Raw genomic sequence first — 21,022 nt, forward strand, 5'->3', positions numbered from 1 at the left:
TAATGCAGCAGTTTTGTGGATTCACATTTTAATGTAGAAAAAATAGTCCAGTAAAGCAAAAGACAATTAACACTGCCTAACACTGATGGCACAAGTTTCTGCTCATTCTTTCCATGACACTGAATTTAAAAGAAAAATTTAAATCAAAAGATTGCAGTTACATCATCAGTTTTGTTACTTGCGCACTGAAACCCTGGCCATGTTTTTTTGTGTCCACTACACCATTCATAACATATCCAGTTCTCTAAAATGCTTTGACTCCTGTAATGAAATACCAGAAAGGAAAAAAAAATTATGCAATAGACTATTTTTCTTTTGAGGCTTTTATTTTCCAACACAATTTTTCTGATTTTAAAAAGCATCAGTCGCCCACATCATCTTTATTTTTTTTTGCCCAGTCTTGACACATGCGGTTACTTATCACATGGATAAAAATATCTGGTTTACCACTATCATTTGAGAAATCTGCATTTGGATTCTTGATTTAACAATTTCCAAAGCTTCCCAAATGAGCAGAATTAATTGTATTAGCGGGGGGGAAAAAGCACAAAACAAAATAAAACAAAGCCAGTAATTTCAGCTTACTTTCCTAGATTTTCCATAGTAGCTTAATCCCATAAAATCCGAAGTAAAGCTTGTTAGATATAAAAGAAAAGTGCAAAGCTCCCCATTTAAGGACTAGTTACAACTCATTAAAGTAGGGACACATATAATTTGAAGCATTAGAATGCATGCTGAAATATAATTAGTGGCTATGAATCAAACCAGGATGGATTGAACTAATTCCTGGAATGCTATTATGGAGAGTACCTTGTGGAGAAAGAATGATCCCTCTGTTTGCACAGCAACTAAACAGCTTCAATTTACTTTTAAAATTGACTCGAATTGGGATAAAGGTCCAGGATTTCAAAATGTGGCCTTCTAAATATAATCAGCCTGAATTATGCCTGTTTCACACTGTGATACTTGCAACCTGGTAACAGGCAGCAGGGATAAGGCTGCACTCAGCTTATTTCACTGCTTAATTTATATGGTAATTACCACACCACAGCCAGAATGGAGAGCATCTGCCAAAACTGAAGGCCCCAGAATAATAAAACTGACATGTGCTGTGATATTGTTGAAGTGCTGACTAAGAAACTTCTTTTATCTCCTCTTGAAGCTATAAAATGGTATTCGTGTTATTACTAGCAGGGAATTTTAACAGCCTTGCACTGACAGCAATTATGTAACACATGCACAAAACAATAGAGTTTCACATCACTTAATAAATCCTTGAGCTCTCTTAGCTCCAGATCTCTCGCTGGCTGGATTTTATGGTCTGGTAGTTCTATCCGACCTTCAGAACACTGAAGTATACAAACCACAAAAGCACTAGAAAATTATTAGAAACAACTGGCTTTTCTCCCTGTTACATCTATTTAATGAAGAGGGCATGATGCATCATGACGGAGGTTAATTAAAAGATTTGTCCACTCACTTTACTCTGTAGCTAAATGCTGTTATGAACCCCTGGTATCAAAACAAGCAAGATACAGATATTACTTTTCCTACTATGATCATCCTCTTATTAAGCAACACTTGCATTTAGGAAAAAAAAAAGGCAATTTCTTTAGCATACAACAATAAAAGAGATTTAATCTAATCTGTCTTTATTCGTTTTTATGAAAAGAAAAACATGTCATTAACATAAGGAATCTAAATTTGCAGCTGATTTTCCTGCTTACATTACCTATTCTGTTTCCAATACTATGCTTAATTTTTTAGCTTACATATATTGCATCTGAAACTCCTAGCGATAGTACAAAAATTTCATTAAATAATTGAAACTATTGTACTATAAACATTTAAAAAGCAAACAGATAGATAAGGAAGTACAGATAATTGAAAATAAAGAGCACAAAGACAAGTTAAAAGGCCACTTCTGTACTGTAACTTTTGTTACAGGATAGTGTTCACACTTCTCCAATCAAAGGAGATTGAAAAGGGAGATACACTGTTATACCCTGAGAAATCCAGAAAGTAACTGGAAGTCACTAGGTGATGAGACAGAGACTGAAAAACCAATCAAAGTTACTCATACAGTAATTTCAAACACTGATAATTCCATTTCTGTACCATTCAGGTGGAAAGGCATTTGTTTGCATAATGACTGTTGACATGAATTCACTAGACACCCCTAATTTATCTCCATACTTCATACCAATAATATCTACAGGTTACAGTCTAAGTGTATCACTCATAAGGAGTCTGAATAATGTATGCATGATGACTATTTCTAATCTTTCTCCACAAGTAAGTGCATACTCTCTACATTCTATACAGCTAGTAATTCTGTCATTTCTTGAATTAACATAATTCAAGTTCATTATTATTTTTATATGAGTTCAGGTTACAGACATACCTTTCTGAGAAGGGCCATCATCACACTATACTTGAAATTTCTCTCACAAATATAGGTCACAATGCCTTCCTTTGCATACAATACCAAAAAGATCACCCTTCTTTTGCTCCTTTACTAAATTAAAAATTCTTAGCTGGTTATTGCTATCACTTTGAAGTCACTTACCTCACTACTGCTTTCTAGCTTTGCCTCTAAAAATACTAGCAATAAAAACACTTGGTACTTGTAATTGGATTTTATTTCCTCAATCAATTATCCTAAACAAAAAATAAGTACAAGATATTGTATATAAGTGAAATTCTAACCATAAACAACTCTAATTACTTTCCCAATTATATACATGTACCTGTTAAATATATAATAAATCAAAAAAGTAGCAGTGCGTTATATTTATATGCAATTACACTGAGAAAGTAATATATATAGCTTCAACAAAAAAAGGCTCTGTAGACTGCTCCTCACAAACCAGAAGCTTCCAGCACACTCTTAATAGGCTTCTATTACATCTAAGCCAATAGCAGAGGACAGGCACAAAATGTTTGTTTCCTGCAGAATGAAGACTCCCTGCTGAGAGACACCACTCTTCCTTGATATTTCTTTGAAGGAAGCCTTTGATTTACAGAAAGAAAAGCAGTTAGGAAGAAAAAAAGATCTGCTACAACCACATGCTCCTGTTTGTAGAAGCAGTTATTCAGTTTTAATCTTCTTTTCCGTGAACATCTCAAAAAAGTGAAAGCATTCAGAACATTTAAATACTCTTTTTAGCAACAAACATTGTTTAGTATTCAACATATATACATATTGCAGTGTAATTACATTTGTAATTACATTGAGGCACTAGGGACGATAAATGCAATCAAAAGAAAAATATATAGTTTTAAACAAAGAACATCAATAGTCCAGGCAGAAAAGACTATATGATATGAATAATGACTGGATCCCACCAGAATGGAATGGGGAGTTCTCTGCATGTGAGAAAATTAAGACAACCACATAAGGAATAGGGAAGTGATCTAAAAAAAAGGGCAGTGACAGAGCACATACAAAGGGAGATGATTACTAGGTGTGTTTAATTTTGACTGGATTTTTCATTTGGTAAATATAACTAACTACACAATTGATTTACTCTTTAAATTATAATGAAGAAGCAGGGGAAGAAAGCCTATGAAGATATAGTGCAAATACTCTTGAAGGAATAATTTAGAAATGAGAAACCTCTTGTACAAAATAAACCTATTCACTTCTAAATATAAATGTCAGAATAGAAAAATAAAAATGGGTCATATTAAGAAGCATTTCTTACAAAGTCCAGTCTTCTGTCTTCCAATGTCAACTTATTATAATGGACTTCTTTTTTTGGTACTACTTGAATAGTTGAACTAAAGGCAACACCCTATATAGAAAGCGTTTCTCCATAAATAAGCAGTACAGAACATATAAAAAGTGGTCATTATCATGCAGTATTATGTACCAATGTACACTTCTCAGTATCTCTAAGAAGAACAGTGCCAAAATGAAGAATATTCTGAGTTGGAAGGGACCCACAAGGAGGACCAAGTCCAATCTGAAGTGAATGGCTGTACAGGGATTGAACCCGAACCCTTGGTGTTATTAGCACCCTGCTCTGAGGGGAAATCAAACCCAAAACCAAACCAGACAACAGAAAAAAGAGCCAAGGAGATGATCCTACAGCCCTGCTTCTTTAAGAACTGGAGGACTCTGAAAAAAAGTATGTGGCCATGCTTCTTACAGGGACACAATCAATTTGTGTGATGACAATTGCATGTGCTCTGCATAGTTGCTTTTAAAAGTATATGCCCAGAAAGCCATTTCTAAGTCTTAGCTTAATTTCCCTTTTTATGAGGGGAGACTTCAATGGCTAAGACATCGGCAAGTCTGAAAAATTTTCATCACAGCCCTGAAACAAAGCATTAGGGAAAAAAAAAAAACCTTGCTGTTAGAAACCATTAATCTAGATCAATCATGAGACTACCATCAGAAAAAGGAAGTTCCTAGTCCCCACACAACAATCTGTTTATGCATTTTGCATGAGAGATACAACCAGTGCTCCATATTCCACCCATCACCAGGCCAGAGAAATATTGTCCTTCTAATTTATGCTGGTTTGCTCCTGAATACTCTGTTCCTTGATGAATATTGTAATAGCACCATGGGAAAGATGACGTCCTTCCTCCTCTAAATCTTAGAAAAAGAATTACGTAGGGTTAGGTCACTCTCTTGCCAGAAGCAAAATGGAGATAAAGCTACTGAGATGAAATTGTTTAGGTTGAATAAAATGGGGGCATGCTCTAAACCAGGTTGTGTTTCTGAAAGGAAAGAAGCATAATTTTGATCATGCCTGATAACACACTTTGTACCTATGGCTGCTCGGGTGTATTGGCATACTCTGAGCGTGTGTAGCAAACAGAGGCCATAGACAAAGGAATGCTCAGTCCAGCATCAAAAAACAGACTTAAGCATAAGACAAGCCACGAGGTGCCCAACCCTGCCAAACTGGCAACCAGTACAAATACTCAGTAGCAGAACGTCAGGCATTTACCTATTTTTTCCATCAAAAGTTTATATGCCCTTAGCTCTAATGAGAGGGAATATTTTAAATGCAGATTTTCTGGAAAGAGGACATCCCAGCCTCCTAAGTATTTTTTGATACTGACCTGTGCTGTGCAGCACAACTAAAAAATATTATGTATAATTAGACTATTTAAATATATGAGAAAAAACTTCCAAATCTTTTCTCCAACCAATTTTGTTTGACTCTGTAAACTGGATTACCCTGTTTCTGAAAATAAAATTACTACATTCATGCTAGAAATACTGCTGTTGTCATCACAGGAGACTCTTTCTGGAAGCCAAAATTCTGTTGGAAATACTTCAAGCTTTCAACTAAGCTTTGTCATAAACCTGTGATTATCAGATTTATCACAGTATGCTATCAGTTTGCTTTAAAACATTCATTGCAGTATCCCTCTTATCTAAAAATTCAATGGGATTTTTATATTCTTAGGAATCATACTGAAAAAAACATTTTGTTTACCACTACCTTTCATAGGTGAAAACACATAAAATACTATATAGCTTAAACTGAAATAAACAACATGCCAACAACAATATTAAAAATATTTATAGTAGTCACATATTGCTAGGGCATTTAAGAAGGTTTTGGCTTAGGAACCCCACGTGGCTGTCAAAAAGTTTGATGTAGTTTACAGGAGTATCTCCAACCTGTGCATCTGCTATGTGCTTTATATGTGCTTTCACTCTTAAGAGATGCTGTATGATTACACTTCCATCTTGACCTAGTAAGCTAAAGTGTCTCAAGAATAAAATCAAAGCTCTACCACAGAGTTTGCACATGCAGACATACAGACACACAGAGGTATAAGATAAATTTACAGCCAAAATTTTCTATGTTGACAGTTATCATAGACTCAAAATCACACAGCCACCAATGATAAGATGGAGAGATGCACTTATATGCTATTTTTCAAAAGATGAAGATGCTAATACTCACCCACAAAGGATAAATTACACCTAAGTACATGTTGCAGAAGGTTTCCTCTACAGCAGCCCTGTTGTTTTTAATTTCTCATTTTGAATGGGACATCCTAGGAAAAAGCAGAAACAGCCTTCCCCAACAAAATTTGCAGAGAAACAGGGGCTTTTTCCTGACTATTTCACTTAGAGTACAGAGCGCAAGCAGGCCAACAAAAATAATACCTCTTTCCTACGGAGATTAAAGAACAGTGCTAACTTGCAGCAAGGCACGAGGAAGTCCTGCATTTACCAGTACAGATGTGTGACAACAGTTAAATACCTTCTCAGAGGGATATGCACACTTCAACAATGAAAATTTTATGCTGTCAACACCTACTAACCAGAGAAATTTAAGCATTACTTCAGTATTACCACAGCTAGAAACCACAGTTATTGCACTGAAATGTGATGCTACATGTTGTACAAACAGAGAAGAGAAAGGAGAAATGAAAAGCCCAAATAAACTTGTTAAGTATATGCATACAAAAGGTACAAGTACACAGTCAAGTACCTGGAAAACACCAAAACTCCACAGCTTAATACGCTTGACTGTTTTTAACCAGAAGGCTTCAGGCATGAGCAGAGCAATGAACAATTGTTTACAAATATAACCATTGGATGAAGGGCACCATCCTGCTTTAAGGCTTGTGTTTATCTCAACCATGAACTAAGGCTGACAGGTTGAAAGGGGAGTTTGGAAGGAAGGAAAAAGAGCATTACGAGTAGATATACGAAACCCAGGTTGGAGATGATGAGAGAAGTCAGGAGGCAGAAAAATTGATGACATAGTAAAAAAAGTAATAGGCAAATACAACAACACTGTTGAGGTCAGAGAGGATAGCAGCATGACAAAGATGACTGAATAAGTAACACAAGAGCACAGAAGCAAGTCAGTTTTCATGGACTCTTTCACTGTCTAAGAAAAAACATATTTCCAATAATAGTCTGTTTGATGGCGTCAAATGTCATTTATAAATAAACAAAATTAAGAAAGCAGCGCAGTTACACTTAAAGTCATGTTAGAGACACAAAATGGGAGGAGATCAAACAATGACTATAAGTAGCACTACATGAATTTAGAGATGGGTGAGTAGTCAAAGATGCTTTGTTATTTTATGATTGCAAACACCACAATATAGCAGAGCTGCAAACCAGCAGAGTTGTTGTCTTTACTGGAAATTACCTTTTGGGAGAAGGAAGATCAGTACATTGAATTGACAGAAAATTTGATCATTCTTACCTTGAAATCCATTATATTTAAAATAGGTCCCACTACAGGTATCAAATTCCAGCAATGATTTCTCATATACAGTATCAACACATAACTAATACTTATGATGCAACTGGCAATATTACTTATTACCATAATATGGATGCAGTTCAACTTAATAGTCATTTACATAAATATTATCTTTACTTTCCATATAAACTAGAAGCATCATTAAGGACTTAACTGATCAATATTTTAATATAATTTAGTTTTTAAAATTCAACATGTGTACAAAAATTATTTTGTTTTATTGAATCTTAATGCAACATGTAGTTTTAAAATATTTTTTACAAATCCTTTAAGCAGCCACTTCATTCTTATCCACAGTACAGTGGAAAACAATCAATACACAGTAAATTTATTTAAATCATGGGTGAAATGTTTACATTTTGTCAGTCTACTATTAATCTTATTGCTCTCTTCTCATGTGTAGTAGCTGTTAAATGAAGAAAGTAAGATTTTCACACTGATATTTTCCCAGGTGGAAATGCTACCACATTTCACTCTGAAACAGCTCTGTACAATCACATAATTAGAATGAAGTCTTGTAAAACCTGAATAAACAAGATTTGTTTGAAGCTCGACAATAGCTTGACAAGCAACTTTAGCACCTGGTAGATACTTTTTGAAGAAATAACAGAGAAAGTGGCCTATTTCAACTTTATTTAGATAGGCTGTCCTTTTTCCCTTTATTTGGTGCAATGTCTTATGAAAATGTTTTATTAAACAATTTCGACTTTTATGGACAAAAACATGCTTATTTAGAAACCAGACACCACATGATACCATATGAATTAAAATAAAGATGTTTGTTATTTATCTACAATGACTACCAATGCACAGAATAGTTAAAAATATGGCTGTGGTTCTGTGTTCAAAAGTATTAGTTGTTAATTTCTGGAGAGACTGTGACACAACAACATATTACAGTATTGTGTGGTTGACAAATTACTTTCCAGATATGTGGTAGGGCTTTATGTTACTCTCTTCTTGCCTTTAGAAGGAAAGAAAGGAGATATGGCAGAGGTCAGGAAGAAATTATTCTTCTTTTCTGGAAGCTGCCTAATACAGACTCAGGATCAGGTACACTGAATTCAGTCAGCATCAGTATCTTGGAACAAGACTTTGTGTAACAACAAACCCCATCATCACCCTGATGAACAGCAAATGATGTAAGTGATGGAAGACCTTCTCCAGGACCAAAAAATAATTCATTTTATCCTGAGATTTCCCCACAGATATACTTTATTTTGCATCAAAAGATTAGAATTATGCTGTGGCAAGCGCATTTCTCTCTCTCTCAGGATTTTTTTATTGAGGTGCACAGAGAGAAACGAAAGAGAAAACAATTTCTATTTCTGCTCCTTATTTTTCTCTTGTGGAATGTGTTTGGAGAATTGTTTACCCAGAGTGAGCGCTTGGTTAGACCATGGTGAATTGTTTGGGCCTGATGGCCAATCAAATCCACCTGTGTCTGGACTCTAGCAAACAGGGTCACGAGTTGTGAGTTAGTGAGATATGATAGTTAGAGAAAGTAGCATCTAGTATTTAGTATCCTCTTTTATATAGCATATTAATGACATAATTATAATAAAGAAATTATTCAGCCTTCTGAAATAGAGTTAGACATCATCATTCTTCCCATTAGGTTCACCGACATCTACAACATTATGTTTTTCGGAGTAAGCTCCTACAGGTAATCAAAGCTCCTGACAGCATTGTCACATTTATTATTTTTGTTCTTCATCATCCTTGCCAATTGCTCACCTTTCTGCAAATTTTAGCTATTCCAATAACCAAATGCATCTTTTTCTTATACTACTTTGCATTAAAAAACCCTTAATAATTAACAATCACACAATGCATTTGGCCACGTGATTGCAAGAACTTAGAAAAATATTATTCCTAGCGGTGTAAAGACATGTGATAAATTTAAATTTAAGACTAGGGTAACTATATCTAGCTTCTGTTTTAAAAGCACTGACTAGAAGTAAGAGGACACCTTTTTTTCAAGTAGGTATTAGTATTTTGGTCATGCCAAGAGGTAATTGGCATTTATACTTACATGTGTGCATACACACGATTACATGCATATATTCAATATGCATTTGAAGTATTTCTGATTTTATATATTTAACCAAAATCCAAAAAGAGACATGTAAGTAGACTTTTGGCAGGAATTAATCAGCTTCCAGTGTAATACCTTAGAAATCAACACAAATATAGCAGCAAAGGTGAAGCTATCTTACATAATAGCTTGCTTTGATGTGCATTTAAACCTACTGTCTGCCTACTGAAGAAATTCAACACATCATCAAATGTGCTACTGGATTATCACAAACAGCCAAGGAGACAAAGCCACAATTGAAAAATAACTACATTTATTATTCTTTCTATATAAAATTCTTTTCATTAATGCTCAGCAACACGCATTTGGCAGCTGAACTGGGTATTTTTTTGAAGCAGCAGTTAACAATGCAATCCACAAAACAAAGATAAGCTCAGTGGTTTCCAGGAAACTGAAAGATGAAAGAATGCAGAGAGAGTCGGACATGGTTTCAAATGAAGAACAAGGGAACCAAGGTCAAACTGAAACCTAAAAGAAATTCAGCAAGGGCCCAGATACCATGGTACAGATACATTTCAGTTGGATTGAAATTTCACAATGCGTTTCAACAATGCATACAATACGTTCTTTGGTATATTAATTCACTAGGGACAATTTTTTTCAAAGAAAAGGAGGACACAGATTCCAAAGCCCTTAGTTTCACTAATTCAAGTATAATATTTAGCAGATTCTATGTGTTTATATCAAATGTAAATTAGATTAAAGTTTTATCTTATGGCTTTGTTTTGAGAGTTTACTCCCTGATTTAGCTGAGACCATGAAGTCTTACAGCATATATGAGGTTAACTGTAGTGGAGGAATCCATAAATGTTATTATTTCTGAAGCCAGCACCTACTAAATAGCCTCTTCCAGAAATATGATTAATGTATTCGTTCCCCTTGAAGAGAAGGTCATTACCATTAAAATAAATTTAAATAGTCCATTTTACAGTAGTGAAAAAATACAGCATTCTACCATACACACAAAAAAAAGCCAACAGTTACCTTTATACCTACTGCAGGTAATGTCCTAACACACAGAGCTAAATTCTGTTTAGTTATTAAACTATTCATAATTTCCACCTAGGAAGCAAAAAAAAATATTTTGTCCAAGGGACTTTTCAAAATACATTTTAACGTAAATTCTCTCAGATACTAAGTTTGTAAAATACTGTATTTTACATCTATCAAGTGTAACCATGCATTCAGAAATAACACTCCTTACTACTGGCACATCGCCTCCTCTACTCAGAGCAGAGAATTTTTTTATAATTTTACATAGCAAATTACAGTGATTTAGGAAAGAGTAAAGGAGAAATTGAAATGCAATGTGAATTTTAAAAATGTGGATTTTAAATACACAATTTTAAAGAAAGTAGAAAAATAACAATGCTAAAAGCTGCACACATGGACTCTTGCCACAAGTGAAAGGCAAATCTCTCACAACCTGCATTTTATAAAGTAGAAATAACAACTTTATTACCAGTCAAAATATCCCCTAGAACCATGCCTAGGCATTCCTCTTCTGACATACAGTGAAGAGTGCCACCTATTGAATTAAAACCAGTATTTCCAGAAATCATTATATTATTCTGGAAACATGCAGTCTATGTACTCCCTTCCTCAACCCAAGCTTTCAGTTTAGTTTTTCATCATGCAGAGTCTTGGCAGAGACCTGATTTGCTAAAATATTGCTTTGGTATAGAAACGAGGTCCAAACAAAACTGCATATAAGCTATCTGATTTAAGAAAAAAAAAGTTCAATTATGTGTGTTTTATTAAAAAGAAAAAAAAAGAAAGCACTCTTTTTTAAAGGCTGTTCTTTTTCACTCAAGAAAGTGTATCCTTTCTATATATTTAACTTTACTGTTAGAAGGAAACCTACTTGCATTCAGACCTGAATCCTTCTTTACCTTCACTGACAACTGAAGTATGTCACAGAGGACCTACTACTCACATATTTGATATCCACATGCCATGATCTCAGTCATGCTACAAAGCAGCAATGATCAGAAGACACTGTGTCCCCCAAAAGAAGCCCTGTCAGGTGCTGCATAGCAGGCGGCAATGCTACACATTGGTGCAGGTGAAGTTCTGTATTTATAAACAGTGTAAATGGGCATTACAGTCTATCAATTTAGAGTTTTAAATACACACAATCTAGTCAAGGAAAAATGGGTGGTATGTTGCAAGAGTCTGCATGTAATGTGATACCAAACAAAACTGCTATAACCCAAACAAGTTTTGGAACTGACATATTTATAAACAAAATATTTGAATGAGTCAGCAGCCCACTGCATTTCCCAGGCCTGCTGTAGACTATCATACAATCCCCAGACACATTTCCTCAGATTGTGCTTGCCTCATGAGCAAGGTCAGTAGTGACAAAAAGTGATATAAAGGTCAGTGAGTAGAAAAATATTACAATATGCAGACTTACTTTATCTGATTACCCATTAACCTAGTCAATATACTAAAGTTCACAGATTTCCCCTATTTATTTGTCTCTCTCTTTTAACTGTTTAATACAACATAATAGTGTATTAAAATGAAGTTCTACTATTGTTTTGGTACTGTGAATAAATAAGAATTAAATATGCTTCCTTACTGTAGTCACACACACCCAAGCAAACAGCCTCTAAAACAATCACTGTTTGTCTGAAGTCTTTGTTCTCATAATTCATGTATACTCCAGCACTGCCAGAATAAACCTTGCTTATGTTGAGTGGCTGAAGCTTTTGCATCTTCAGCAACAGTGCTATAAGTAATCGAGATGATACCACTGTGGTTATGCTGCCACCTGAATCACAAAGCTTTTGATCTGCACTGGAGATCCCTTTTTGAGGGTGATAAATGATAACAAGAACGGTTATGTGGAGAGTAAGCCTACTCCTGAATAAAGACCTCCAAGAGAAAAAGGTAGGCTACATGGATCTTTGGTCAGTCACAACAAACTTAGATAATTTATGTTTTCCTTACTAAGCGAAAAACTCTAAAATGAGCTACACACAAGAAACAAATTTATACAATGCACAGACATAAAAATGCTAATTTTCTTTCAATTTAGTGATAATAAAGAAAGATTACCACAACAATTTAGTGTATACAATATTCTCATCAGACCTGGTCCTCCAAAGAACACTGAAGTACATGAGCCATTAAAAAATCCTTTTAGGATGCATTTATATATTATTGTTTATGCTATGCACTCTGGGGAAGAAGAGGAGGATAATGTCTTTGACTTTGAAAGATCCTATATTAAAGGTAAGTATGCATTACAACTGAAAAAAAAAAAATACTAAGAATAATTATTTGAGGCTTTTGCCTGCATATTTCTTTGGGGATTCTCTCAGAAATTTACATAAGGTTAAAAAACTTGATTTTATTTAAAGATGCAAGGAATGATAAACTCCAATGTTCCCAGACTGACGGAAGTAAAATACGACAAAAATAGGAAACTTACAAGACTTCTCCCTAGGCATTCCAGCTGATAATCTATTTCTTTCAGACGATTCTGTTGATCACGCTTTTCCTTATTGTCCCGTAGAACCTTCTCACCTGGAATTGTTTCTAGGCTTCTATTTGCATAAACCAGAGGCTCCTGAGAAAATAATTAATAGAATTTAACCATGTAACTTTATATTGCTTCATAGACAGATAAGGGTTCTTCTGATTTCTATTAAGAAAATAATGAAATGCTTAGAATAATACATCAATGTCCAATTCTGCAAATGTAGTCTTCATTATGTATATTTTCAAATACAATAGCTAAAAATGAGGCAAAACATATTTTAATAGAAGAATTCTTACCCTTTGCATTTTAAGAGGAATTTCTTATTCTCCAGATCTAATATCTAGATGCTTAATTTCTACTACTATAACAAAAGTGCTCTGAGAATAGGGTTGACTGCATGATTGGTTCAAAGTTTGCTCCTCTTAACCATACTGGGATCAGAATTAAGTCAAAAGGAAAATGAAAAAATGAGCCAAAATGACAACAGCTTTTGTTTACTAGGTATCATGGTAAACAAGGAAAAACTCTCTCTCTGTAAGTTGGAGTTAGTTGCCCAACCTTTATTAAAGATTTGGGTTTCACATTCTCACATCCTTCAATAGGTTTGGACTAGATTCTGAAGTTTGTATCAGTCCCAAATACATTCAGGTTTCAGTATTACACGTAATTCAGTTCATTGAGAATGACAAGTATTGGCAAAACTGCAAAGTTATGTTGTAATCAGAAAAAAAACCCCAGAGCTTTCTCTTGCAAACCATAGATTCTATAGAAAAATCCAATCATGGCAAAGGTAAAAAAGCCTAAGCAAAAAACCTTCCCCTATCTTGATCATCAATTCAACCCAAAGGGACATGAGCAGCCATAGAATAAAAAAATACTCTATTCATTCTTACTTTCAGAAGCAGCTCAAGAAATTTTAATAGACACACAAGGAAAATAATTCCAAGTAGCATGACTAATTGAAAAGAAAAACAACCTTCACAATTCAACATTCAATAGTAAATTCCTCAGCTACAATATACAAAAAACTGTATCTGTAAACAACTTTTTCTAAACATCAAGCAAATCTATGAGTTCTGATATATAAATCAAAAATATTAGTTGCATGAAAATAAACTTATTTTAATACAGTAAAAAAATTTAAATATATATTTACAATCAGTAATCGTTGGCAGTACCACAATGACAATAAATGAAAGCAAACTTTCCTGTAACAGACAATAATATTTTCTGTTTCATTCTGTATTCCTTTCAAAATTATTCATAATAATCTATTTGAGATTTGACCACTCTGGAGCATTAAGCTGCTGCTTTCTTATAAGTAGTTCTTACAGCCTCACTTCTCTCATCCCTGAATAGTAACCGATAGAAACTCACACAATATGAGTAAAGTCAAGGCTTTTCCCCACTTACTAATTTTTTAACATTCTCCTCAAGATATCATGAAATAAATGTATAAAGTACTATATCAAGGAAAACATTTTATTGTCAATGTTTTGCATACTTCAGGATATGTTTTGCTTCAATTATATATAGCACATGTGCATAGTAGAGAAGTCCATTTAAGATTACTTCATCTTTCACGTTTTTAGATCTGTAGAAAATAACACTGTTGAACATTTTACAAAAGGGAAAATACAAATACTAAGCAAGAGCCAAAGCTGTAACAAACATAATGCCAAAGAAAAATATGTAGTATTTGAAATAGCTATAATTATTTGTTGGGCTCCCTTTTCACTGGATTTTATAAATAAATAATAAAAAAAATCCCACCTAATGAAGCATATTAGGGTCATACAATCACGTTGAGGCATAAAACTGGCTGATCAGTTTAATAACCTGCTTCTAACTATGCTCTGAAACAGATATCATCTGTGAAATTCGTCTGTCTTGGCAAAGCACAGGCATAGAGCATAGGCTATAAAGGGCTTCATTAACTGAAAAACTAGCGTATCTTCTGAATTTTGAGTATTTATTTAATCTTAAACTGGTAACTGTAGAGCATTTCTATAATAGTAAAAGGGAGTATTTTCCTGATTAAAAAAGAAACCAAATCAGTTATAAAATAACTCCTCATGGTAATATACATTAATCATCTTTTAAGACAACCAAGCCTACAGATATTATTGTTTCTTTAAATACCATCTTCATTTGCTTTAGTTTTCATGTAGTTTTTCAGTTTTTCAGGCTGGTAACTGTACTCATCACACACAGTCTTACATATTCTTCACAGTCTTCATATTCTTCGGTCTATCATTTTCCTGTTTCTTTTGGGATTAAATTCAACTTAATTTATTCTTCCCCAAAAATATTAAGTAAGACAGAAACATTTTTAAATATTTAGTTGATTTGGCACCAGAGAAAAGAAACATTTCTGAGAGAAATGCAGTACTGATGAGAAACATTTCCATGTAAAAGAGAACATTAGTCATGGAAAAGCTGCTGCTTAATTTCTCTGGACTCCTTGCAAAAAAAAGGTGAACATGTCTGCTTGTCTGTTACAGCTCAGCTATGGTATTGCAGGATAACTGAAGCGCATTATTAAAGATTTCAGAGTAAGAGAATAGTTCCTGTATCCTGGCAAAGTATCCATCAGTCACAAAAAGGGCATCTCCCACAGAGGCAACAGTGATTAAGTGTCTGCATTTTGGAAGCTATACCTAAGACAATTCTTGGAAGAAAAGAATGTGCAGCTTCATCTATGCAACTCTAAGCTAATTCTAAATTCAAATCATAGAACTAAAATGTCTGAAAGCTTTTTACATGCTGCAAAACTGCGTGGGAACAAAACAAAACTGAAAGGGAACTGCTTTTCACTAATGAAAGGCAACAAGGAATTAGTGACCTGGTTTTGTTTGTTAGGTTTAATATTACTCAAAAAAGTTAATATGTTACTCTTTAATTAGCATACACCTAAATGCAAGTTTCTGATCAAATACTGCTGGGCTATTACCTGAAAGGAAGCAACAACAATAACTTTTACAAATATTTCCAAACAGAGCATTCATTATCCCAGGCAAGTCATATTAACTTCATGCTATGAAGGCATACACTGAACTCAAGATCAGGCAATCACTGGCAAGCTCAGGGTAACAACTGCATTTGTTATGTGATTACCAACAAGAGGGAAGTGCCTTTTCACACATTAGATCCCAGCTGGTAAATGATCAACATCAAAATGTGACTCCTCTGGAACTGAGCTACAGAAAATACTGTTAGAGGTAAAACAAAACCTCATGCTCAGAAAGAAGCCAATAAAAAATGACATTAAAGTGCCCTTACAAAAGGAGAAATAACCAAACCCACAGGTATTTTAGCCTTTCAAAGAGACGTTTCTCATACACTGGTAACTGAAAACAGTTTTGTGAATGAACATTTTTACAGATATTCTCTGATACATCAGTTCTGGCCATAAAACAAAAATATTACAGAAGTATATAAGCTTTGTGCAAATAAATGAAAAATAAGAATTAGGTTTTTTTTTTAGACCCCGTAGTTTATACCCCATAGTTATAGTAGAGGCAACAGTATCAGAGCATGGAGTCTTCTAAGTACAAAATTCAAACAATCATTTCTCAAGGCTGAGACCTTGATTCTTAATCTTCAAATCTCAATATTGCTGGCAAGGCAAAAAGACAAAGGCCATTAAAAACAAGGGACATACAATTTCAATCTATCCTCAAGTCTTTAACATTGTTTATCAGTCATTGCCTTATCCTTCAGATCATAAGTGAACAGGCACTTTTGGTATCCTGAGATAAGAAGAAGCCTAATTCTAATTCCCAAAGGTAAACTATCATGGATAATTTGTTTCTATGCTGAAAAAAACACCCTCATGCAGTTAAAAATGTATGCATTACCAATTTCTGAACATGTATCTTGGAAGTATGGAATCAACAACTCTTAAAAACAAGTCAGTTCTCAAATTACATATGACTCAAAATAGCAACAAATTATTTTTCCATTGTTTTCTACAGCTAAAATTTCTCACTTCACTCCTTAACACATAGACTTTATGAATATATAGAGGATCCTAAAGAAAAATGCAAAAGACACAATACAGCCAAATGCAGTATTGATCTCAGCCCACACTTCATCAGTAGATGAGCTCTGATTTGTAACCTACCTGATATATCTGGCTTGAACATCTTGAGCTAGAGCTGGAAAGAGCAGGAAACTCCCCATCAGATAGCAGCAGTTGAAGCTTACTGTCTATCTCATGCAGGAGATGAAATTCCATCAGTTCAGGTGTGTACCCTTCTCCTGGTGCCTGCCAGACAGCTACATTATCCTGTTGGAAGTTCAAAAAATACTTAAGCCTCATTCACAAAGGAAACAAACTTTAAGGGCAGTTACATATCAAGTGTATTTGTTTTTCAGATAAACCATACTTAATAATAAAATGTACATTTTCATCCATCTTAGTATACAGCTAAAATCTCCTCATGTCCCTAGCACACTCGAGAGCAGCTATGGACAGACCAAGTAGAGACATTCATATATTCATCGCTTTTAAACATAACCAAGGAGCAACTTAAATGCACAACCACTTTCCATCTGATAAAGGAGTCAAAAAGTGAGAAAGCCTAACCAAAACTTAGTTTGGAATGAAACTGCAGAGGTTGATACGGCAGCAGAAACCACCTTGAGCCAAATCTCAAACAGAGGGTATGAGATGTAATGTGACACTTGCAAGGTACCACCAAAGAAGAAAAAAGGCATTCATAGGAAATCAAAGGAACTGCTCTGAGGTCAGTAGCTGCCATCCTTCTAGAGCCCCTATGTGTTATCACAGAAACTCTGGGAGAGACACAAAGCAGATAATGATTTACATTACTTTTTCCCCTTGATAGCAGTTAACACCTGAATAACACATATGAATATATACTCCTACTACATACACTTACGTATTGTGAGCTGCATATTGCGAGTGAGCTTACGTATTGTGAGTGAGCTAGGCCACTTAAGCCAAGCAAATGAGCTCATACCCACAAACAGATGCAGGTTCTTCACAGCAAGTTGGCACTCTCTGCCTCACACTCAGGGAAGCAAGTCTGCAAAACCCCCATCCACTGGGTATCAGAGTAGTAGATTACATCTCTGTCCTGACCATAATGAAGCAGTAGATAGGACCTTAGAAGAGGAAGGATGTGTGGAAGGACATGAGTGTATTGCTGGTTTCCTTTCTTTTTTCCTACCAGAATAGGACCACCACCTTGCCCTAAGACTCTAAAATCTGCCTTGCAAGAAATTAATGTCCACCATTTGTTTCCAGCTTCCAGATTAGTCCTCCGGCTATTCAAGCAGTTGCATCCATACAAGAGGAGGAAATATCAGCTTCCAATTACAATACCACTGCTATGAGGTCATTTGTGGTTCACCCCCATTACCCTAAAGCACATTAGTTGCAAAAAGAAAAAAAAGAAGCATATCCTAAACACCTGTCATAAATTATCTTCAAAATAAATGAAAAAAAAAAAAAAAAGAAGAGGAAGAAAAAAGAGAGTCAAGAGAGAGCCATCCTTTTTGTGAAACAAAATAAGTTCTAATGGTTTCTCATACAAGCATGATGAGACACAACTTATGAGCCTGACCCGACCTGAGCTGACTCCAAAATAGCCACTCACAAATGTCTTAGATGCTTGCCAGCTTTGTGGAAACATCTGTTCAGGTGAGACAGTGACCACAAAAACATAAGTATCCAGCATGGTAATACATTTGTGTCATGTTAACCACCTCCTAATCAGAGAATGAAGATCACAGAGCAAAAACACAGAAATTACTCTACAGGAGTCCAGTAATATGTAACTGGGCTCGGCAGCTGCAGCTCTGTGTCTGTATCCCATACTCCAAATATTCAAATTACCACAGCAGTCATTTTACTCTGGGATGAAATGGACTCACACATTCTCTTTTGTATTTTCAAGATAGCTTTGCTTGGAAAATAAGCTTCTGTCCTGTCAATGTTTCCTGTGTGTTAACTCAGAACAATACTTTTATAACAGCACAGTCAGTGCTTTCTGTGCAACATCTGAAACAATTATACCCCTGCAGCTTCAGCTTTGACAATTAAATTAGCATGAATATGTGTACTTCTAAAATATTCTAAACACTTGTAAAACATTCTTTCAAAAAGTGAGAAGTGCTGTTTGGATACTTGGCACATATAGTAGTACAAGTCAAATGAGGTTATCTAATCCACATTACACCATGCAGAGGAATTCATACAACATAACCTGATCTGCCTTAATTGGCAGCCTCCAAAACATTACTTCAGCCAGTGTAATTGCACCAGCTTTTTGAAAGTCAGAATAAAATAAGATGAAAGAGGTCACCAGCTGGATAGTTACCTGGGCCAGCTTGAGGTTGTCTAGATTACTCATTAGCTGATAATTTCTTCATGATTTTTGTAATGAAGTAGCCACAGGAAATGCCTCACCCATAAAAAAAATTCAAAAGTAGGATAGGAAGAATCTATCATTGGACTAGATAGGTCTAACTAACTACTATCCTTTCTTTCACTCTACTTTGATAGGGAGTTAGGAGCTTTTTTCTTTGAAGAAATTATCTATTGCAGAATAGAGTAACCCACAAACTACCATTCTTGTCCATGGTATCAAGAACATACAACAAGACAGATGTCCTGTGAGATTATCTACTTCATATCTAATGTTAAGAGTGAAATCTCTATAGATACATGACAACACATGCCAAATGCAAAATGTGAACAAATGTTACACTTTTCCATTGCCTTGATACCTTGAGAATTGATGCCAAAAAAAGTACATATTGTTAGTTAGTATTTGCATTAGCTGCTCTGCATAAATGCCTCTAAATTCTATGACAGGCACTAGCTTAAAGAGAAAGAAAACCTAGTAACTACACATTTTTAGAGAATACTTTTGCCATCAGTAACATTAATTTAAAAAAAAAAAGGCCACTATTCCCTAGGTCAGAAAGCTATGTTTACTAACAAAAGGTTGTTTAGAACATTTTCAGATCTTTAAATGATGACATTTATCAAACTGAAGACCATCTCCTAGAAACAGTGATTGATGGGACAATCAAATACTCTTTGTTACTCTCCATGAGGACAATTTTTACTCACTTCAGCTCCTGCTATTCACTGAAGTATGCAGACTGTGCATTGTTTAACAATATTATGTTAAAGCATAATTGTCTAATGCTTAAGCAGACTTTATATTCTTTTAAGACAGACTGAGTTGAAAGCCACAAAATATGTCACATTATTTTTCTAAATGGACACACAATCTTCATAAATGTGTATTTCTCCAATTACTGCATTTTGAAGTCCATTTACCAGTTGTCAAAGAACTGCTGTTGGGAGGTTTTTGCAAGTAGTTGCTGGCCTTCCTCCCTGAGACCAGTCAGACTGATACTCCAAAATGTCACATTTTAGGTAAAAAAAAAAAAAAAAAAAAAAAAAAAAAAAAAAAAAAAAAAGTAATTTTCTCCAAATGCTCTTGCTGTTCTAAGGTTCCCTTCTCCTGTGCCTAACTTTTCTTTTAGGTTCTGCTGTTAGTAAAATTAACAAAGAAACCAATGAGAATTCATTTTTGGAGACAAATTCAACAGGATCTATCCATATTTGCTCTCATAACTCAGTAGGTGATTTCATAGTAGAACTAAGATAAAATTTAGATTTACTGTAAAAATAAGCCAAATACAAAAGAACGTACAGACTAAATTTGTCATACCTCAAGATCTTGCAATTCAGATCCATCTTCTGTATCTTTCAATAGTTCAGTTAGCCTTTTCCTTTCTCCCTCAAGCATAACAAATTGGTTTCCTGAATCCCTTGCTAGCTGAAATATTTGCAATAAGACAAAAACCCATGCTTAAGAACTCCACTAACTCAAACACCTCCAAAACAAAGCTTTTAAACTCTATGAAATTAACAGCCAAATCTTGTTTATTTCAATAATACAAATTATCACTCTGACAGAAAAATATAGCAGCCTACATATAATAAATTTATAATCTTATCGTAGTCTTCGACATAGTCGAAGGCAAATTAATAGGCAAATATTTTTCACTGGATGAAAAATCATGATACCTACTAGGTCCTCACAGGAAAAAAAAAAAGCAGGAAAATCAAGGGATGCCTTTTCTGACAAAACACAGTCCCATCTAGGCTACACATGAACAACC

At 34.7% G+C, this 21,022-nt stretch overlaps 1 protein-coding gene across 7 annotated transcripts in view; it reads right to left on the minus strand.

The window, feature by feature from the left end:
- Window positions 1–21,022, minus strand: part of FSIP1 (fibrous sheath interacting protein 1) — a 134,889-nt gene that overhangs the window by 103,229 nt on the left and 10,638 nt on the right. For all 7 annotated transcript variants that reach the window (XR_008437514.1, XR_008437515.1, XR_008437516.1 and 4 more), the window contains 3 exons: window positions 20,569–20,676; window positions 16,977–17,141; window positions 12,800–12,937 (listed from right to left, as the gene is read on the minus strand). Coding sequence is in view for 2 of the 7 variants with exons in the window: in XM_053980099.1 (XP_053836074.1) it covers window positions 12,800–12,937; window positions 16,977–17,141; window positions 20,569–20,676 (411 nt within the window). In the remaining 5 variants the exon portion in view is untranslated. The remainder of the gene's footprint in view (window positions 1–12,799; window positions 12,938–16,976; window positions 17,142–20,568; window positions 20,677–21,022) is intronic.

The sequence above is a fragment of the Vidua macroura genome, chromosome 6 (assembly GCF_024509145.1).
Source record: "Vidua macroura isolate BioBank_ID:100142 chromosome 6, ASM2450914v1, whole genome shotgun sequence".
In the NCBI taxonomy this organism is placed as follows: domain Eukaryota; kingdom Metazoa; phylum Chordata; class Aves; order Passeriformes; family Viduidae; genus Vidua; species Vidua macroura.